The 22053-nt window shown below is 53.3% G+C and overlaps 2 protein-coding genes across 3 annotated transcripts in view; both read left to right on the top strand.

The window, feature by feature from the left end:
* Positions 1-6644, top strand: part of PRKRIP1 (PRKR interacting protein 1) — a 40775-nt gene extending 34131 nt beyond the window's left edge. Inside the window, exon 6 of the mRNA XM_043915049.1 lies at positions 6401-6644. Coding sequence (XP_043770984.1) covers positions 6401-6483 — 83 coding nt within the window. The 3' untranslated portion in view covers positions 6484-6644. The remainder of the gene's footprint in view (positions 1-6400) is intronic.
* A 4705-nt stretch (positions 6645-11349) lies between these two features.
* On the top strand, positions 11350-20980 carry ORAI2 (ORAI calcium release-activated calcium modulator 2). Of its 2 annotated transcripts, none has more exons than XM_043915044.1 (3): positions 11350-11506; positions 15581-15818; positions 19936-20980. In XM_043915044.1, exons 2-3 carry the CDS (start codon positions 15594-15596, stop codon positions 20473-20475), a joined length of 765 nt encoding a protein of 254 aa, XP_043770979.1. In that variant the 5' UTR covers positions 11350-11506; positions 15581-15593; the 3' UTR covers positions 20476-20980. The 2 variants fall into 2 exon arrangements, with proteins under 2 accessions (XP_043770979.1, XP_043770981.1); XM_043915046.1 differs by lacking the exon at positions 11350-11506 and adding an exon at positions 12220-12377.
* The last annotated feature ends 1073 nt before the right edge of the window (positions 20981-22053 follow it).

The following is a 22053-nucleotide window of genomic DNA, read 5'->3' as shown; positions in this document are numbered from 1 at the left end:
ATGCACAAACCAATATTCATCTGTGCTCAGTTTCTAGACAAGTAAAATTGGATTTCCCTGGTAGCTCAGATGGTGAACAGTCCGCCTGCAATGTAGGAGGCCTGGGTTCCATCCCTGGGTCGGGAAGATCCCCTGGAGAAGGAGATGGCAAGCCCACACCAGTATTCTTGCCTGGGAAATCCCATGGACAGAGGAACCTGGAGGATCACAGTCCATGGATTCGCAAAGAGTCAGACATGACTTAGTGACAAACAAAAACTGGAGTGTAAGGTGACTCGGGGACACATTAAATCGTATTCCAAGAGGGCTGTCAGCAGGGATTGAATTCCGTGCTGCACCTGCTCCTTTAGTGGGCAAGTTTATTCTGATACAGTAACAATTGACTGTACATAAGGTATTTCATCCCGGTGTTTCTTCCATTTACAGAACAAATCTAGTTGCAAATTTGTATTATAACTTAAGGATCCATTTTTAGGCCCCAAGTCCAAAGGATATCTTGGCACATACAAACCAGACCAGAAATAAGACCAAAGACCAGAGCCCTGGGTGTCCAGCCCAGGTATGGAGTACCTGAGCAGCTGGGACCTTTTATACTTTTTTACCAAAATTCTGCTGACCCTATGGTCTTTGTCCCCCATGTCTTCTGCCTGCCTTTTTTGGAAAACTTGAGTCAAAGACTAAGTTTAATCAGAGAAGTGAGAAAAGGTGGAAACAAATAGGAGTCAAAGGAGACCAAATAACCACAGTTTAGTCATATGCTAAGGACCCCTAGTTCCTTCTCAAGGGCTATAGAGAATATTCTGAGCCACATCCTGTGAGCTGTCTGACAGATGCTGAAACCCCCATCACATGGAAGAAGTTCACTACATGATGACCGGGCTGTAGCCATGACATGCTTGTCTGCTCAGCCCCTCAGTTGTGGCCAACTCTTGGCGACCTCCTGGACTGTAGCCCACCAGGCTCCTCTGTCCATGGGATTTTCCAGGCAAGAATACTGGAGTGGGTTGCCATTTCCTTCTCCAGGGGGATCCTTCCTGACCCAGGAATCAAACTCACATCTCCTGCATGTCCTGCATTGCAGGCAGATTCTTTACCACCGCATCACCTGGGAAGTCCCACGGCCGTGACAAAAGCTACCGCAGTTTCAAGAACTGTCATCAAGGAAATGGGAACAAACCAACCCTGGAACTGAAGACCAACTGTACTTAAAACAAGATGATGCTGGTCAGACACCGCGTGGCCAATTTCAGGATGACTGTCAAGAGTGCATGGAGCCCCCTCCCTCAGTCTATAAAAGCTCTTGGCCCCTGACTGTCGGGGAGGGGGTGGAGGGGGAGTTGGCTTTTGGACAGGCATCTGCCCTGCCCCCTCTCTACATTGGCATCCAAAATAAAACAGACCTTCCTTCCCACCAACCTGGCCTCTTTTTATTGGTTTTTGAGCAGCCGGACCCTGGTCTCAGTTACACTGCCAGGTGGGCCTCTGCCCCTTCCCTCCCCAGCCCCCGCCCCCGTCTGGCCGGGAATGCCAACCAGCCCAGGTACAGGTGCATTCAGGCAGCTCAGTTCAGTCACTCAGTCGTGTCCGACTCTTGGTGACCCCATGGACCGCAGCACACCAGGCCTCCCTGTCCATCACCAGCTCCCGGAGCTTACTCAAACTCATGTCCATCATGTCAGGGATGCCATCCAGCCATCTCATCCTCTGTTGTCCCCTTCTGCTCCCGCCTTCAATCTTTCCCGGCATCAGGGTCTTTTCAAGTGAGTCAGTTCTTTGCATCAGGTAGCCTAAGTATTGGGGTTTCAGCTTCAGCATCAATCCTTCCAGTAAATATTCAGGACTGATTTCCTTTAGTATGGACTGGTTGGATCTCCTTGCAGTCCAAGGGACTCTCAAGAGTCTTCTCCAACACCACAGATCAAAAGCATTAATTCTTTGGTGCTCAGCTTTCTTTATAGTCCAACTCTCACATCTGTACATGACTAGTGGAAAAACCATAGCTTTGATTAGATGGACCTTTGTTGGCAAAGTAATGTCTCTGCTTTTTAATATGCTGTCTAGGTTGGTCATAACTTTTCTTCTAAGGAGCTAGCATCTTTTAATTTCATGGCTGCAGTCACCATCTGCAGTGATTTTGAAGCCCAGGGAAGTAAATCTATCACTGTTTCCCCATGTATTTGCCATGAAGTGATAGGACCAGATGCCATGATCTTAGTTTTCTGAATGTTGAGCTTTAAGCCAACTTTTTCACTCTCCTCTTTCACTTTCATCAAGAGGCTCTTTAGTTCTTCTTCGCTTTCTGCCATAAGGGTTGTGTCATCTGCATATCTGAGGTTATTGATATTTCACCCAGCAATCCTGATTCCAGCTTGTGCTTCATCCAGCCCAGCGTTTCTCATGATGTACTCAGCATATAAGTTAAATAAGCAGGGTGACAGTATACAGCCTTGATGTACTCCTTTCCCAGTTTGGAACCAGTCTGTTGTTCTATGTCCAGTTCTAACTGTTGCTTCCTGACCTGAATGCAGATTTCTCAGGAGGCAGGTCAGGTGGTCTGGTATTCCCATCTCTTTAAGAATTTTCCACTGTTTGTTGTGATCCACACAGTCGAAGGCTTTGGCATAGTCAATAAAGCAGAAGCAGATGTTTTTCTGGAACTCTCTAGCTTTTTCAATGATCCAACGGATGTTGGCAATTTGATCTCTGGTTTCTCTGCCTTTTCCAAATCCAGCTTGAACATCTGGAAGTTCCCGGTTCACATACTGTTGAAGTCTGGCTTGGAGAATTTTGAGCATTACTTTCTTAGTGTGTGAGATAAGTGCAATTGTGTGGTAGTCTGAGCATTCTTTGGCATTGCCTTTCTTTGGGACTGGAATGAAAACACCTTTTCCAGTCCTGTGGCCACTGCTGAGTTTTCCAAATTTGCTGGCATATTGAGTGCAGCACTTTCACAGCATCACCCAAAGAGGTCTTCCAAACCCCAGCCCCTCTCTGTGGTCTGCAGAACAAAACTAAACACCGAAGGGCCCCAGCGTCTCACCGAGGAGATCTGGGGCGCGGGTCCCAGAACCAAAGGACGAGGCAGCTGCTCTGAGACAACACCAGCTGACAAGCCCCGGGCAGAAGGCCCATCTGGGCTTACCCCCGGCCGGCTCAGACCATCACCGAACCCGGTTCATCTTGCCTGACGCCCAGCAGGCCGAGACGCCGAGATGCTGAGGCTTACAGCTGAGAGGGTTTGTTCACGAGGCGGCCAAGTGAGGGGAGAGAACCAACCTCAGGTCTGCCTCCCAGAAGGCAAGAGGCTTAGGATGCATCGTGGGAGAGCAAATGGAGAAGCAGGCTGGTCCCGGGCGTGGGGGGCGTGGGGGGTGTGGGGATCGGTGACTGAGCAAAGGTGTGGGCATCGTCGTCCTGCGCAGGTGGGACTCAGCTACAGGCCTCTGCACCTTCAGAAATGGAGGCACGGGATTTCCTTGGTGGTCTAGTGGTTAAGACTCCACGCTCCCACTGACAAAGGCCCAGGTTCCACCCCTGATCAGAGAACTAAGATTCTGCAAGCACCATCCCCCCACTTCCCCAGGTGAGGCCAAATATTAAAAAAAAAAAAAAAATGGAGACGTTTAGCACCATCTGAGGGTGGCTCTCTGACATCAAAAGGTCGCCCACATGGAGGATCAGTGGTCCTCTCTGGTCTTAACCAGCTCAGCTCCAACTAGGCACAGGTGCCTCTGAGCTCCTGAAAGACTACTCAGCAGACAGCTTACCGTGTAAGCTTCACACCGCTGAGGGGACGGCCAGCCTTAAACGACCTTGGCGAGTGAAGGCAGCTGAGGTGCGTTTGACGAGTAATCCCCCAACAAGGAAGTGTAGCGCCGCCACCTGAACCCGGGCGTGACTGCAGCATCCATCCTCCCAGCCCTGGCCACTGGCCGGGCCGCTGCAGGGAGGGGTGTGCGGAGCCCTAACCTGGCAGAGAGGGTGCCAGGCTGAAGGCCCTCCTGGAGTGAGCCACCCCCACCCCGAGGGTGGTATGTGCGTGTGTTTGCGTAATAACATAGACGTGTGTCACAGCGTCTAATAGTCTTAGATACAGTCGCTCCTTGTGGTCCACACCTTCTGCTTTTGTGAACTGGCCTGGTCACTCAATTTGATTTGTAACCCCAAATCGATACTTTTGTGGCCAGGTGCAGACATGCGCACTGTGGTGAAAGTTTGAGTTGCCCGATGCGCGGTTGCCAGCTGAAGTCAAGGCAACACTCTGCCCTCTGGTTTCAGCTCATACTTGTCTCCTTAATGGTGGGCCTTTTCTGCATCTTTGCTTTTTCTCCATGGTTTTTCCATTTTAAACGGCCCGTGGGCATCGTGTTAAAATGCAGAGACTAGTGTTTCTAAGCTCAGGGAGGCTGGGTGTGTCTTAGAGCAGCTTTGCTCAGGCATGAATCAGGTGCTGTGAGTTCAAAGATAGTGAATCAGTAATATCTACCACTGAAAGGGTCTTTAAACAAAAACACACATAGATCAAGGTTGTGGGACTTCCTTGGTGGCCCAGGGGTTAAGAATCCACCTGCCAATGCAGCTTACATGGCTTCAATCCCTGGTCTGGGCAGATTCCACATGCCATGGAGCAAGTAAGCCTGAGTACCTCAATTACTGAGCCCGTGCCGTAGAGCCTGTGCTCCGCAACAAGAGAAGTCACCGCAAGGAGAAGCCCCCACAGTGCAGCGAGAGAAGCGCCTGCCCTCCCCGGCCAGAGAAGCCCTTGGGCAGTAAGACTCACTCAGCACAGCCAAAAAGAACACATTTTAAAAGCTGTGTATTGATCTTTACTGATGGGACCAGAGGCTCACAGAAACCTAACCCCGTATTTCCCCGAGGAAGGAGTGGTTCGTGCTTGGATGCTCAATCACTTCAGTCATGTCTGACTTTTTTCAACCCCATGGACTGTAACCCCACTAGGCTCCTCTGTCCATGGGATTCTCCAGGCAAGAATACTAGAGTGGGTTGCCATGCCCTCCTCCAGGGGATCTTCCCGACCCAGGGATCGAACCCATGTCTCTTAAGTCTCCTGCACTGGTAGGCAGGTTCTTTACCACTAACGCCACCTGGGAAGCAGCTCAGCCTCTCGGCGGCATTCTGTTCCGTTTTTCACTCCTCTGCCCGCATTCCTGACAGCACTGCCTCCCGGCTGGCTTCCTGCCTTTCCTCTTGTTTGTTTCGCCTCCACTCAAACTCTACATATGGGGGTGACCCAGAACACGGCCTTCTGTTGTCAACACTCAGGCCCCAGGAGATCGTTTCTAATATGTGGCTTTAAAGGCCAGCCTGTCTTCTGCGTTGTGGCTGCACCTTCCCTCTGGAACCCAGACTTCGTATCCATCCACCCGCCCGCCGTCTCCTCGGGGCTGTCTAATGAGCACTGTGGGCTTCGCATAAAGGAACCTTGACTCGGGCTTTCCTGGTGGCGCAGTGGGTAAGAATCCGCCTGCCAACGCAGGGGACATGGGTCCATCCCTGGTCTGGGAGGATTCCACATGCCGCGGGGCAGCTGAGCGCACAGGCTGCAACTACACGCCTGGAGCCCGTGCTCCGCAGCAAGAGACGCCGCGGCAATGAGACGCCCACGCAGCACCAAGGCCCCGACATGGCAAAAAAAAAAACAAACCAACCCTTGATTACATCCCCCAAGCACGTTCCTCCTCTATCTCCCCACCGTGGTAAACTGCCCCGCTTTCCACCCAGTTCCTTGAGCCTCTAACCTCAGAGTCAGGGTCACGGCTGGTTCCTGCTTTTCCTCACCCGCTCCCCACATCCATCCATCTCACCGGACCTGCTCACTCTCACCGTCTCTGCCTCCTTCCTCCGAGTCCACACCACTAGCATCTCTAGTTTGGATGGATGCTGTGGCTTCTTCCCACTCAGGCCCCTCCGAAACCAAGTCCCCCTGAAAGAAAGGGCTTCTCCGGAATTTATTATTAACCTCTATCCAAGACCTTATCCCCTTTCTGTCCTGCAGTCTTGAGGGGACTCAAGATTGAGGAGAACCCAAGAAAATGGGGGGCTGAAGCCAAGCAGGGCCCTGCGGGGCCCTCCTGGGGACAAATGCCATTCCATGTCCCCTGTTTCTTGTTTACAGAAAAAGACTTTGTAGTCTCCTAGACCTTCCCTGAGTTCCAAAGACCGGACTCAAGCAGTTACTAATTAGGGAAGGAAGGGAACACAGAAACGAAGAGCAGGTCCGAAAGGTCTTGAAAACAGCAGGGGCTGACCAGGAAATTCTCAACCAGTCAGTCACCTCGGCTCTAAGTAAACAATCAAATGCCTCAACCATCCCTTTTGCTCTCTCTGAGAAAGAAGTTAAGGAATCAACAAGACCATGATTTATTAGTTTGTTTTTCAGGAACACAGATCGCCAGTGACACAGAGTCACAAGACGGATGGAGTACCGAGAAGCAGGCAACTGAGGTCTTTTCAGGAAACTGAAATCACACAGATCCCTCCTCGTTACCTTTTCTTTTTTTTTTTTTTTTTTTTCGCTTTAAAAACCTTGCACTTCAGCCAGCAAGATGGATTTGAGACAAACCTCTTGTCCACCCAGTTGGCACCTCCTGGACTAGTAAACCCTTCTCTGCTCTAAACGCCAGCATGTCAGTTTGTTTGGCCTCACCGCTGTTATGCACATGAACTTGATTTTGATGACACCCCCCACCCCCAAATCCGTTCCCCACACAGCAGCCAGAGTGATCTTTTAAAAGAAACTAGAGCCTTCCCTGACAGGCTAATGGTTAAGACTCCAAGCTTCCAGTGCAAGGGCACAGGTTCAATTCCTGGTCGGGGAACTAAGATCCCACATGTCTCATGGTGAAAAAAGAAAAAAAGCAGAAACCAGATATTGCCTCCCCTCAGGGTTAAGTCCTCAAGGGCAGGCTTCCGTTGTTACCAAGTCCAAGCTCTCTCTGCTCACCACACGACAGGCCAATGAATCCGAGGGACAAGGTGTTGAGGCAAGCAAGGGAGAGACTTTAATCGGAGAGTCAGCAGACTGAGAAGATGGTGGGCTAGGGCCTCAAAATAACCATCTTATTGGGGTCTGGATGCCAGGTTCTTTTATAAAGCAAGAAAGAAGCAATGAGGAACTAAAGTCAAAAGGCAGAACAGAGAGTGAGCAGTAGTGGGGAAGGGGTGTGCCAATCTCCTCTATTCACAGGTGGGCAAGGACAAACTCTCTCTCCATGAGCTGAACAAAGGCACTTTCAGTTCAGTTCAGTCGCTCTTTGTGACCGCATAGACTGCAGCGCACCAGGCTTCCCTGTCCATCACCAACTCCCAGAGGTGGCTCAAACTCAGGTCCATGGAGTCGGTGATGCCATCCAACCATCTCATCCTCTGTTGTCCCCTTCTCCTCCTGCCCTCAATCTTTCCCAGCATTTAAAAGGCACGTTAGTTTACAGTCAAGCAAAAGGGGCACAGTCCTCCAGGCAAGCCACTGAGTATGATTATAATAATAAAAGCAATGAAAAGCAAGTCAAAGCAACACTTTCAACATGGGAGTCAGAACGGGCTTTCTCCCTGAAACACCATTACACTTAAAATAGGAGCTGAAGGCCTTCAACCCAGCCTCTGCCTCCCACACTTGCTCCCAATGACTCCACCCCGGAAGCATTTCCTGCCTCTTCTCTCCTGTAGGCCTCAGTTTTCCACCCACTCACCACCTGTTCCATTTCTTCCAGGGCTCCATCACTGGCTCACCTGCCTGCACCCTGTCACACCCACAGCCCCCACGCCCCCAGACTCAACTCAGCTTCTGACAGTAAGGACCCCCAGTGCCAGCAGGGTGCTTGGGATGTCACAGGTGTGAAACAGATGTCCCTGAGCAATCTCAGTGACTGAAAGCAAGCAGGTAAGTTGTGCACACCTGAAAAAACTGCTCCTACGGCAAGAAGAACCTACAAACCTGCAAGTAGACACGGTCACTTTTGCTGCCTTTAATGCCCAGAGCTCAGCAGCAGGGGAGGAGCCTGCCTGAAATACCCAGACCCCAGCCACACCCCCCAGACTGAGTCATCACAGCTCTGGCCATGATTAGGCATTTTAAGCAGGTATCATTTGAAAAGATCCTGATGCTGGGAAAGATTGAAGGTGGAAGAAGAAGGGGACAACAGAGGACGAGATGGTTGGATGGCATCACTGACTCAAAGGACATAAGTTTGAGTGAAAAACTCCAGAAGTTAGTGATGGACAGGGAAGCCTGGTGTGCTGCAGTCCATGGGGTCGCAAAGAGTCGGAAACGACTGAGCAACTGAACTGACCTGAACCTCAGATGCTACTCTGGATCCCCACCCCCCACCCCACCACCACCAATACCTTGAGAAACACTGGTTTGGCGCAAAGAAAGTACCATCATTATTTTAATTCTCTGTTTCAACATTTATCATTTGAGGGGAAAAAATTGAGTTAGAGGAGAGACGTTCTATTGACTTTTGAAAATAGGAACGTAACTAAACTTGGTTTAGTAACTAAACCAACGTAACTAAACCTGGTTTCCAAGGTGCGTGGAAGGAGGGCTGTGTGAAAACCGTTTCTTCCATGATCATCACTGGAAACAGGCACAGTTTCTCCTCCTCCCCTTTGGAAATTAATCTATGTTTACTGTCCAGCATACATTACTAAAGTGATCTACAACCTCTATCTAATAACATAGATCAGTAAGGAGAACCACCTGAGAAATTAGCCTGGGGCAAGTCCTCAGGCAATTTTCCATTTTCTTATTCCCCAGAATGTAGCAAAAAATTTTTTGGAGGGGGGCGCAGCTGTGCTGTCGCGAGCTTCTCAAGCATGCACTTGGGATGTTAGTTCCCTGACCAGGAATCAAACCCACGTCCCCTGCATTGGCAGGCAGATTCTTAACCACTGGACCACCAGGGAAGATCCTGCAGCAAACATTTATTGAGCAAACACTAGGCTGAAATCCAAAGGGTTCCGAAGTGCACTGCTGGGCAACACGATCCTCACCTTCAAGGACTCCGGGTCTGATCGGGGACACAGACATGAAAGTCAGGCTGGTGCCACTCGGGGTCCTGCGTGGGCATGGGCCCCAGGCCTCCGGGATGAGCAGAGGCTAGCTCAGATCAGAAACTCAGATCAGAGACCAGAGGTGACGATGGCCTGAATTAGAATAGACACGAGGTGGGGAGAGCAAAAATGAGGGGCTTGGGGGATTTCAGAGACATTTCAGTGGGAAAATTCACAGGACTTGAATTCTCCTTGTGGGGTCAGGATCTATAGAGTTCTGCAGATCTACAGAGTTACCAGCTGTGCCAGGCGACAGGGAACCAGGAGGTGGAGCAGGTATGTGAGGGAAAGATGAGGACTCTAGCTGTGGGCGGGCTGAAGCCAGGGGCCCTGGGACACGTCCTGCTGGGAAGAGATCCAGAGATCGGGGTTGTAGGTGATGATACGGGAGCCCTCAGGCGTAACGGTGAGTGGGTGAGAAAACTCCAGGAGAAGTGTAGAGAGAGGGACCCGGATAGGATCCCGAGAAACACCAGTATCGAGTGGACACACAGAAGAAGAGAAGCTCGCATAGGGTGTGGGGGAGAGTCTGGTGGGCTCACCAGAGAAGGAAGGAGGGTTTCCAGGTGGAAGGAAGGGGACGCAGGGACAGACAGGGCAGTGGCTGGGACATCTGGATTTAGCAGCACAAAGGGCCGTGACTCCAGGTGGCTGAGGAAGAAACACAGGAAGTGATTACAGCTCTCTGAGGAATTTATAGTCTGAAGTGCAGGGGAAAGGCAACAGGAGTGGAAAGGAGACTGAGAGAAAGATGGGTGTCAGCAGGGTTGGGGGAGTGCTGGGGACTGAGTGAGGAAGGAGGGTCAGAAAGCGGGGTATCTGAATTTAAGAGTTCACACTGGGAATTCCCCAGCAGTCCAGTAGCTAGGACTCGGCGCTTTCCCTCCCAGGGCCCCACGTTCAATCCTCGGAAGTTCACAGAGGGTGATAATAAGCGCTGGGCTTTAGGAGTGAATGGTCAAGGGGACAGAACTTGTCTCCATGTCAGGGGACTGGATACACTGTCTACGCCAGCTGGGAGGCCATCCTGGCTAGGAGCTGGGGGGAGGAAGACAGCAAGGATCACAGTGTTCACGGAACGAAGGGTCACAGTGGATGAGGTCACCAGCATGGGGGTGACCTCTGGGATGCGCCTCCCAGAATTGCCTTTTTCAAATGTGGGGTGGCCGAGGCCTCAGAAAAGGAGGTGACTTGCCAGACCACCAGCCAGGGGAGTGTCAGCACAGACTGGAACCCAGACCTCCCCGCTGAGCGGCCAGTACTGTGCACCTTGACCCGAACCACCTTGGTCTCTGCGTAACCCCCACTCAACACCCTGGGCGCCTGAGTGGGCTCTGCAACTGTGAGTACTGTGATCATTCAATTTCTCTTCAACTCGGTGCTGTCAGCATGCTTAATCTCACAGGGTGGGGAACGCCGTTTTCTTGGTTAGTAAACGAGCTCTGGAAAGCCCTGGTAATTATGACTTACATTCTACTTCTGCCCAGACATGCTGGATAAATGTGCCTGGGGGTGGGAGCATGACTACCAGGCCTAGGAAGCTTTCTAAAGGATGTGCCATCAGGGTTCAGAGGTAAGAACTCAAGCAAAGGACTCTGTTGCTCAAAGAATGTTCACCTGTGATGCAATTACTGCCGTTAGCAAAGTGTTCAGAATGTTTCCTTCCTTTTTTGAACACCAAAAACATTTTATATTGGGGTGTAGCCGATTATCAATGTTCTGGTAGTTTCAGGTGAAAAAAAAAATAAATTAAAAAAAATTTTTTTAAAAATAGTGTTTTCCTCCTGTTTTTCAGTCCACTTTATCAACTGCCAGAGGTGTGAAAGCCACACTGTATTTTTTGTGGACTTTGCTCCCCGAAATACAACAATCTCTTTCCTGTTGCCATGGGTGGGAGGGGCACTAATCAGACCCCAGGATTTTCCTCATTCCTCTGTTAGGGCGGTAAACACAGGGAAACTAGCTTAGTCCGCTCTTAAGTGTTCTCTCGGAATAAAAGGTGTCATTCTGGCTCTCAGCGAGGGTCTTGAAGTATAAATGGATCTGGCCTGGCATACCTGCTAATCTTTACTCATCCAATTGTCGGAAAACTTGGACTGGGCGACAGGAATGGAATTTTTCTTTTTTCTTTCCTTTGGATAAATGTGTCACGGTGCCATGCTGTTGTGACAGATGGAAAAATCCTATGTAGGGCACGCAGGAAGGGCTCCGAGGCCCGCCTGGCACGGTGGGTGGATGGGAACCCATCTCTCCCTCAGTGAGTTACCCATATGCACTTCCTGAAAAGACCGTTCCTGTTTGAATGTCTGGGTTACAAAACCGGAGAGTTCACCGTTCCCAGTGAGAGGTTCCCTGCAGCCTGGAACGGAAGCAGCCAGAAGCACTGCGGAAACTTCTCCCCCAGCGCTCTGCCCACCAAGCATGCCGCACTCGGGTGAGGACCCCGCAGATCTAGCTGGGCCTGGTGGGTGGGGCTGCGGTTCCAGGTGACCAGCTCCGGGTGCATGCTCGGCCTGGGGTCGCTGTCCACCTGGCAAATTGGGGCGTGGCCACCCACACCTTCCCCCAACGGAGCCTCCTCTCCTCTCCACCCCTTCTCCCCGCCACCCCGCCACCCACCGTCTGCGCGGCAGACTGATAACGAGATCCCACCCGTCCACAGGGTCAGTGACCGGTCCTGGGCGTCCTCCGGGGCTCACCCTGGGAACCTGGTGCTCCTACTCTGCGCTCAGACCCACACACGTCTGGCAGACTAGGGCTCACCCTGCCCTGCACTTGCGGGCCAGACCCAGGGGCAGAGAAAGCGCAGCCTCCCCATTCCGTTGCGGGGGAGGGAGAGCGAGGGATGCCCAGGCTTCCGGCTCTCATCACCACCGCGGCGCGGATCCCTGCTCACGGCCACTCGCGGCGCGCCCGGGAACCAGGAAAGATGAGCACCCTTCTCGGGTTTTCGTGTCCCGGTGGGAGCGGCGCCCGCGCTGCAGGGACCCCGGGTGGCGGGGGTGGGGGGTGGGGGGTGCTGCGCACCCCGCCCCTCCTGGCCCGCAGCGTCACGTGGCCCGCGGCGCCCCCCCGCGGGCCGGTCACGTGACAGCCGCGCCGTTGCCCTGGCAGCGGCTGCGGCGGGGCGGCGGGGGGCGGGGCTGCCGGCGGGGGCGGGGCCTGGGGGACCCCGCGGGACTGGCCGTAGGAGGGAGGGGGCCGCTCTCGGCGCCCCGGCCGGGCCACCCGGCCACCGGGCCACGCCAGTGCCGCCAGCTGCGCGCCCGAGCCGGAGTTGGGCCGGGAGGGCAGAGCAAAGATCGGTGAGTGCTCGCTGCGGGATCTCCGCCCCGGCGGGGGCGGGGGCAGCCGGAATTGCACCCGGAGACCCCAGCTTCCTCCTGGGCAGGCCTACGGGACGACTGTGAGGTTGGAACCCCAAGCCCGCGGGATCCCCGAGCGGGATGCGGCGCCGCCGGGATGACTGGGAGGTTGCGGGGCGCGGAGAGATGCGGGCCGCATGCGGGTCCCCCGGCTGCTAGGGGGTGCTGAGGGAAAGGAACAGGGATGCAGGCGGGTTCCTCTAGAGACACCCAGGGGAGGAGGGGAGCTGGACCCTCCCGTGTGCGGGTGTGACAGAAAGAGTCAGAAACAGCCGTTTCTGCGTGGCACTAGCCATTGCTAGTGCCCCAGATGTTTAAGGGAAGTTGACAGGCAAACCCCCAAACTCACCCCCTGGAAATGTTTCCCACGGCCAGAGACAGCGTCACGGTAATTCTACGAGATCTCTTTTCTCTGACCGCCCCTTATTTAAAAACAAAACCAAAAGCCCACAAGGTTCGTCCAGGAGAGCATCCTTTGGAGCCTCTGCCACCTGACAGAAAGGTCAAGCTCCATCTTGCCCTGCCCCACCCGCTGCCTAAGCCGAGCCCTGGAGTCTGAGGACCAGACTCTGCCTCTGGGGAGCCCGGGTGGGGAGGAGACTTGGCCCGGGGTAGGACTCTGGGGCTGAGGGGCCTGAGGATGGGTTTGAATCCAGTCTGAGCTGCTCCCTCTGCAGGAAGTGGTTTCTCTGTCTTGGGGCCCCACAGGCTCACCTCACCACCCCCGTTCCAAGCCCACAGACAGTCCTTCCTCCCCAAATCCTGCCACTGGGGACATCAGTAGAGCTGAGGCCGCCCCGGCCACCGCCCAGGCCACCGTCAGCTCTCACTGCCCATGAGTTCTCCAGTCTCCAACTTGGGCTCAGCTCACCTTCACTGATGGTCCCCATCTCCACACCATTCATCTCTCTGGAGGCCACCAGGCCCTCCTGCCCTTCCCAGCTGGCCAAGTGTTTGAGCATACAGACCAGACGGAGCCCCGATGGCTCCCTCACCAACTCCTCCCAAGCCCGGGCATCTGGGCAGCGCCAGGGCAAGTCCAACACAGTCCTACCGCCTGGGCCGCACGTACTCCCTGAATCTTGCTTCCACCACTGTTCCCCGGCCCCGCTGCAGCCAGCCTTCCCGCCCTGCCTCTCAGACCCTCTCCAAGTGCGCACCCACCCCCTCAGCCCTCACACCCGCTCCACTACAGCAGCCTTTAACTCACCGGACAAGAATCTCCCCCCACTTAGGCCACTCGCCCACTGAACATCCTCACCTTTCATCTTTGATCCTTAAGTACCAAATGCAGTCTTACTTAGGGCCCAGGAAGCGTTTACTGGATGCAGGACGGAGGATGGATCCTCTGAGGGGACAAAGGTTGTGCCTTTCACCCTTCCACAGGCTGGACAGTGTCTTCATCAACCCCGTGGGCTCACTTCTGTTATGTAGTGGGGCAAAAAGAGGGGAAAAAAATGTATTTCCAAATGATGCCAATGATGCCATTGTAAATGATTTGGAGCCAGCCAATGGATTGGTTAGTGAACAACGTTTCTCCAAATTCTCTCCCCAGGGAAGGGACATTCCTGTGATTGAAGTGCTCACAAGCAGTGCTGCTGGCTGCAGATGTGGGTGGGGGCGGGGGTGGTGGTGACCAAGGTTCCCAAGTCGGCCCTCTTGTAAATGACCTAGTAATTGGCGTCCCCGGGCAGAAACAGAAGGGCACAGAGCTGTTCTCTGGGGGCCCTGTTGGCCAGTAAAAGCCGTGCCTCCATGGCCTGGCGCAAAACAAAGAGGAAGGCACCCCCAAAAAGAGAGAGCCTCCCCCCTCCTCAGGACCTTCCCAGAGAATCCACTTAGGGATTGGCATGGGCAGATCAAGTTTGGGGCATTTCCTCAGCCACGGACCCTGGTAAACACCCTCTATCCTGCCTACCCACCCCCAGCCTGGCTCCCTGGGACCTAGGAACGCTGATCTGTTTGTAATAGCCTTAAGTAGGCTTTTCACCGGGCCCATGCGGGCCTGAAGGTACAAGTTAATATCTGATGCTAAGTGAGCTGTGAGGTGCCTGTGCCCTTGAAGCCTGCCCTGCAGATTAATTAGAGCTGATCCTGAGGGCTGCTGCAGGGTCAGCCCCTTGGGCCACACGATCCCCTATTTGGATTAGTGGAGATTTGGGTTTAAATTCACAAATCTCAACAGATCAGCCCTTCTGATCTTCATCCTGTGTTACTGTCAAACCACATGTCTACTGGGATGACTTGAGGGGTCTCCAGCCTCCATTTCTTAAAAAAAAAAAATAAATAAACCCCCAAACCATGCTCATGTCAATTGGCCAATTTGGTTTTTCATTTTGCTAAAGGTTTCCACCCAGGATGTAGCACCCTGGATGTAGCTTCAGTTGTATAAATCAGTTATTTTCAGGGTGAACTGTGCTGATTTAAATTGAAGTGAGATTTGAGAAATTAGCAGCTGTGTGGAAACATTGATTTCATGGTTGGCACCTGGCCGTTGGAAGGCAATTTGGGGTCTTTGGGCTCCATTCCCTTGTTAATGAGAATCTCCAGGATTCTTGCCTGGAGAATCCCATGGACAGAGGAGCCTGGCGGGCTACAGTCCATGGGGTCACACAGAGTTGGATACAACTGAGCGACTAACAGGGTGGGCATGTCTCCACGTGAAGATGAACAGGTTGAAAAAGTCAGGTGTTGTGCTTAGAATCCCATGGCCGGGTCAAATCCAGAAGTTTCAGGTCCTAGAAGCTTCCAAACCGCTACGACTCCCTATTCCTTGAAGATGGGCACTTAGGTGCTTTTGGCCAGCCTTGGAATTCTGTTCACCCAGAGCCACGCTCAGTTGGAGCTTTTCTCAGCTCAGGCGAGGAGACCAGATTCCAGCTTTATGGAGGTACACTGGACGCAGAGTGGGTCCTGAAGATGCACCCGCCTGACCCCTCTTTCCCACAGGTGGTCCCTACATTCCTGTGTGGGGACAAGCCTCAGAGGCCAGAGCCCCACCCTCGTGCACCCCTGGATCCCGTGGCCCTGGCGCAGGGTGTATATAGCAGGCCCCTAGGGAAGGTAGAAGGGACTTGGGAGTCTGGCTTCTCCCCGCCCCGGGGACCCTCTGGTATACCTGAGTGTCTCTCTCCCGCCCCCAGCCTGGCCCCCACCATGAGCGCCGAGCTCAACGTGCCTGTGGACCCCTCCGCTCCCGCCTGCTCAGAACCCGGCCATAAGGGCATGGATTACCGGGACTGGGTCCGCCGCAGCTACCTGGAACTGGTCACCTCCAACCACCACTCTGTACAGGCGCTCTCCTGGAGGAAGCTCTACCTGAGCAGGGCTAAGCTAAAGGCCTCCAGCCGGACGTCAGCCCTCCTCTCGGGCTTTGCCATGGTGAGTGGAAACACGTGGTGGGAAACACCAGCCAATAAGGTGGGCTTCTGCTAACTGAAATCCCGTGATGCTTCAGGGAGCAAAGCCCACCCTCTGGGCCCTGCTGGCAGCCATGGAAGTGGTCCAGGGATGGACCACTAGGAAGTCTCTGTCCAAGGACTTCCCTGGAGGTCCAGTGGCTAAGACTGCACTCTTAATGCAGGGGGGCCTGGGTTCAATTCCTGGTCAGGGAACTAGATCCCACTGGCTGCAACTAAAGACCCCAAGTGCTGCAACTAAGACCCCCGCTCCCCCGCCCTACAATAAAACTCTCCTCCCAGGCCCCACCCCCTCCAAGGGGATTGGTCTGGCAACAGGAAGGACGGCCTGGGGCACCCAGGGGAGTCCCCCAAGCCCTCATGAGGACCCCAAGAGTTTGGGAGTGTGAACAGGAACTGCAGAATGGACCCGGTTTGCTCAGTGTAACCCAGCTGGGCACGCACACGCTCCCCCGAAGTGATGAAGCAGAGCCTCTGGCCTGACTCCCGCCTGCCCAGTTATGCTTTCCTTCTGAGTCATCCCCCAGGGCGAGTCTGTCTGGGGAGAAACCGCGGGCCCCCAGGAAGGGCCACGTCTCCTGTTGACTCCGAAGCCCACAGACCTCATCCCTCCGGGCGATCGTCCCAGAGCCCGGGGATGTCAGGATCCCAGTGAGAACTGCGGGCACAGCTCCTCCTCTCTATGTTGTCTGCTAGGAGGTCCTATTGGGCTGGAAGCAATTTTTTTTTTTATGTGGAAACAATTGTTTTTCCATAGCCTAGAGCGTCAGTTGTCCAGTGGATATGCAGAAAATAGAAAGGTGTCCGAGAGAGCCAGTGTGGCCACGCCCCTGACAAGGGCCTGCCAGTCATGGGCCCCGGTCACCCTCTGAGAAATGAGACATTGTGTAGTCAGGGCGTGATTTCATACAGGGCAGGGCAGTGGTCACCACATTTAGAGGGCAGTCAATCTGCGTTCAGGTCTGTGGTTTAAAGCAAAGGCTGATTCAGGTCTTGCGAATTATTTTTTAAAACAATTCTGATTTTAATCAAGCCACTGATGGTCCAGTGGCTCAGACTCTGAGCTCCCAAAGCAAGGGGCCTGGGTTTGATCCCTGGACAGGGAACCAGATCCCACAAGCCACAACTAAAGATCCTGCATGCCACAACTAACACCCGGCACTGCCACATAAATATATATTAAAAAAAAAAACAAACATAATTACAAAAGTGTCCAATCACACGGGGCAAAATTTTGGCTCAAAATGATTTTCTTTCATCACATTAAAAAAGGAATATTTTCTCAAGCTTAATTTTAAGAAATAGGCAAGGGAATTTTCAATGTCACTATTAAAATTAGATCTTGGGGGACTTCCCTGGTGGTCCAGTGGCACAGACTGCTCCCAATGCAGGTGGCCTGCGATTTGATCCCTGGATGAGGAACTAGATCCCTGTGCAGCCAAATAGATAGAAATAAATATTTTAAAAATTAAATCTTGTTTTCTATCTTCACAGAAGAATTATAGTACTGCATTAAGTTTTTCTGGCCTGTATATATATACACATATACGTATATGTATGTGTATATATATATATGTGTGTATATATATATATGTATGTATATATATGTGTATATATATATATATATAGACTTTATCTTTGGAAAACTAACTCTGAGAAGCACTGCCCGCCTGAATGCGGTAGGATGGTTTCCATTCTGTGTGGGGCCCAGGTCTTGGAAATCACTTCCTGTCTGCAGGCGGTCTCTTGAGACTACGGTTTGGATTTCCAAATTTAGGGAAGAGTCACTTTTTCCAACAAAACGCTCACCCAAGTTGAAGGCTACAAAACCCCTCATTGAAATTTGAAAGCAAGCCCGGTGAAGCTACAAAACAAAGAGTGAATCCTGGAGGGTTGGTTTGAGACTTAACTGCAGCCTTCAGGGGTGTGAAGTGGCCTGAGAACGGGAGCAGTGACCTTTGAGAGGCAGGGGTGGAAATAATAATGCATTTTCTCAGCTTTCATGGAATATCTCCTCTGTATCAGCCAGTGCTCCCGTTAAGCCGGCGGGGATACGTTTCAGAAACCACACAGACCCCAGTAAATCAGATAATTGTTCAGACAGCAAAGCCACCTAGGAGAAAGAACTGATGAATACTGATCGTCAGCCAGTATTTCCGCTGTGGAAACTATAGCTGAATAAGGACAGGGTCGTGGAAAAATGAACACGGTGCTCGACGCGGAGTCCGCTTTGTGTCCTTTCTTGTCCGCGCTCAGTCACTCAGTCATGTCCGGCTCTTTGCAGCTCTCTGTATTTTGTATTCCCTAATTAGAATTGCAAAGCTGGTCCTTTGTCCAACAAGTGCTCATGCCTGACCTTAAGCTTATTTCTTCATGTTTATCCTGCCCCTAACACAGAAAACCTGTGATCCGAGGCCTGTGATAAAATATCTGCATAAATACACTGAAATATGACCTTTGGCCTTTTCTCCTCCTGCGGTGGAACAAAATTGCTTTCCTTGCTGGCCTTTTAATCATCTTTGTTTCTTATCTCACCACCCTCTGAGGTTCAGGACATCCTTTTTTGTTGGGTCACATCCTTTGTGGTCACAAGAGCCTACCCAGGCTACCAGGGCACTGAGAAAGGACCACCCCTCCCTCACCTTGGCAATGTGGCCACTGACTCTTTGGAGCAATAATCATTGCAGAGTTTCCATTCAAGCTGTGGTCCATTAGGACTGACATTATCTTTTTCCCTACCAAGGGTTCTATCTCCACTGAGGACGGAATGAGGGGATAAAGCAATAGTTGCTAGAAGTTGTGAAATCTTCTTTCTTGTAAATTTCTTAAAACTGGGATGGCTCTGGGAGTTCCCTGGCGGTCCAGTGGTCAGTGGTTGGGACTCTGGCACCTTTTTTTTTTTTGGGCTGCTGTGGCCCTGGGTTCAATCCCTGTTCAGGGAACTAAGATCCCACAAGCCGCACAGTTCAGAAAAAAAAAAAAAAAAACTAAAAACCAAACAGGGATGGCTTAGATCTAGGAGACAAACAGTGAGTGGAAGAGCTCCCTGCTCCTGCTGTCTTAATGGGTCTGGTTTCTTATTGTTGGGTACCTGGGAGAAAGCCCTTGGTGAGCCAAGACTAAACCCTCCACTGGGGCTGGTCTGCAGAGCTGGGGTGGGGTGTGGGCCACAGGAGAGCCATCCTGAGTGGACTGGGTGTGACCTGGGGAAGCGTGGCAGGAGCTTGGCACCCAGTCTGGATTTTGAAAGCCCCTTAGGGCTTCTGGTGAGCAAGTCTCAGCCTAAATAGACACCCACTGCTACAGAGATAAGCTGGGGCTTCTGGTCCTTTGGTGGATCTCTTACTCCCTTTGACGTAAAAGTGATTCATATGTTATTGAAGTGAATACATGCACACAGTTAAAACCCCAGCAGCCCCTGGTTCCCACCCCTGGAGCCCCTCGGTCTCCACGTGGAATTCGGGAATTACTGTTTCTTACACTTGCTAGACATACCTTTGGCCTAGCTGTGACCATTGCTGAAGATCCGGCTGTTTGCCCAGCCCAGCCCTTTTCCCAGCTTCCCCTTCTTACCATTGTTCTCATGTATATGACCATTCCTGGCCTTCAGAGATGAGGCTGCTCCTTCCTGCTTTTGGTCTCAGCTGACAGAGGCACCCTGTGGCTTGCGTGAGTCCATCCAATGTACAGTTCTGAGTCTGGGGGTCACCAGGAGCCTCCATTGTTCCTTTTTTTTTAACCCCCTGAAAGGTCAGGTTGTTTGTTTTGAAAAGCAGCAGTTGTTGGGAGCTAAGCCCTACAGCAGCCTGGCTCAGCTATCAACAGTAGTGTTGCATTTTCCCAGGGAAGTGTGGCCTCGCCCTGGGCTGGAGCTGAGCACCCCCAGTACTCCTCCATTCTTGGCACCCAGGATGCAGTCTCCGCGGGACCCAGTGCTTCTTTGGCCTTTTCTGTGCTTTTTAGATTGCCCTTAGTGAGATCTTTAGTCTATCAGAAAGAAGTTCATAATATGTGAACAGGGGAGGAGAGTGCCCTCTGCTCTGTGGAGGCCCCGACTCAGCGCCCCCTCTGCCTTGCAGGTGGCCATGGTGGAGGTGCAGCTGGAGACGCAATACCAGTACCCGCGGCCGCTGCTCATCGCCTTCAGCGCCTGCACCACGGTGCTGGTGGCCGTGCACCTGTTCGCCCTGCTCATTAGCACGTGCATCCTGCCCAACGTGGAGGCCGTGAGCAACATCCACAACCTCAACTCCATCAGCGAGTCTCCGCACGAGCGCATGCACCCCTACATCGAGCTGGCCTGGGGCTTCTCCACCGTGCTGGGCATCCTGCTCTTCCTGGCCGAGGTGGTGCTGCTCTGCTGGATCAAGTTCCTGCCCGTGGACGCGCGCCACCAGCCGGGCCCCCCGCCCGGCCCCGGCGGCCACACGGGCTGGCAGGCCGCCCTGGTGTCCACCATCATCATGGTGCCCGTGGGCCTCATCTTCGTGGTCTTCACCATCCACTTCTATCGCTCGCTGGTGCGCCATAAGACCGAGCGGCACAACCGCGAGATTGAGGAGCTGCACAAGCTCAAGGTGCAGCTGGACGGGCACGAGCGCAGCCTGCAGGTGGTGTGAGCGCATGCGCTCCCGGGCGCGGCCGCAGCCGCGTCTGCGTCACTTGGCGTGGACCGGAACTCGCCTGCCTCCTGGACAGTTTCAGACACGCGGATGGCCCACCGGGCCGCCGAGTCACTGCCAGACGGTTCAAGACCAAAGTTCTACTCCTGTCTTAATGCTGTTAAGACCTGGCTCGTTTTCCCTCGGAAGATGGAACTCTTCAGTTAAAGGGGAGACTGATGGCCAAGAGCTCAGGGCAAAGAAAGACTGAGTCCTTGGCCCTGGGGACTTCCAGAGGCAAGGAGGCCGGGCTCTGGGTTGTAAGGGGTGGTCACGGGTCCCCTCGGAGACTTGGACTGAGTGACCAGCTCGGGGCGGGAGCCTGGCAGGGGCCTATAGAGTCGGGGCAGCATCCTGAGTTCACGGAAGGGATTGTACCCCGATTCCGGAGCTGGGCTGGTGGCAGCCCCGGGGCATGAGTGATGATACCACCCTGCTATGAATAGATGGGGCGCAGGATTAACAGCTTGGCCTGGTGCTTCCCTCCCTGCCCTGGAGGGAGTTGGGTGGCCTGGCTCCTGGGGCAGGTGGGGGCGGGGAGGCAGGAACCTGGGTAGGGCAAGTCAGTACAGCAAGTCCATCAGACTAGTTAGGCCTTGGATGAGATGTCCGAGGTCTGAGGCCTGCGGGGTCGGGAGGCCTATCTCCGGGCATCCCAGGTGAGGTGCCCACTTGAGGCGGCTAACAGGGATGACCTGAAGCAGCCTGAGCTCGAACTCTCTCTTCCCAGACAGCAGGATCCCTGGCCACACTGACCCAGCGAGGCCACCAGGTTGGGGAAGGGGCCCACAGTCCAGAGACGTCCTTCTCTCAACCCCAGATTGTCCCAAGCTGTCAGCCCTCTGAGCTGTCAGCCCTCCGAGCTGTGGCTACACAGGGCCGGACACTGGCCAGGCAGCTGAACTCACCCATTCCCCTGCTGCCTGTGGCCCCGGCTGTGGGAGGGGGTGGCCTGGGGGACTTCCTGTCTAGACAAGGCCGTGGCCTGGCCTGGTCCGTGGGTGGCGGTGTCAGAGGCCAGCCCTGGCCACATGTGCGTTCTGCTTATGACAGCAGGGAGACCAAGGTCCTGTGTAGCGCTCCTTGGGGGCCCCCCAGGCCTTCCGGCCACACCCACAGGCCCAGCTCATACTTCTACACAGCCATGCACAGGTGTGGGTTCTGGTGTTTTCGAGAAGGGCATCTGGTAGACCTGAGCCCCTGTCCTGGGGTAGAACACACACATGCTACAGCTCAGCTTATCTGTGAGCTTGCTGTGCTCTGAGCTGCTTTTCAGAACCACATGTACAATACTGGCCAGCAGCCATCAGAAAGGGGTGCCTTTTCTTTTGTTTCCACAGTCATCGGACTTCATGTTCCGATGGCATGTCTGTCCACAGCCTAGTAGCTCTGTGGTGTCTGGGTTGTGAGTGCCAAGAAATGCTGGTGGGCCTTGCCGAGGTTTCTGAGACTGTGACATACTGTTGAGAATGTAAACCTTAACACATCACTCTGAAATGCTGAGTACCACCAGTGCAAGTCATGGCATTTACGGGG

Source organism: Cervus elaphus, chromosome 10 (assembly GCF_910594005.1).
Source record: "Cervus elaphus chromosome 10, mCerEla1.1, whole genome shotgun sequence".
Taxonomy (NCBI): Eukaryota; Metazoa; Chordata; class Mammalia; order Artiodactyla; family Cervidae; genus Cervus; species Cervus elaphus.
This window is presented reverse-complemented; position numbering and strand designations above follow the sequence as displayed.

Coding starts and splice junctions, on each gene's coding strand:
- ORAI2 (XM_043915044.1), top strand. CDS start 15,594: ATGAGCGCCGAGCTCAACGTGCCTGTGGACCCCTCCGCTCCCGCCTGC. Junction 15,819..19,935: donor TCCTCTCGGGCTTTGCCATG/GTGAGTGGAAAC, acceptor TCTGCCTTGCAG/GTGGCCATGGTGGAGGTGCA.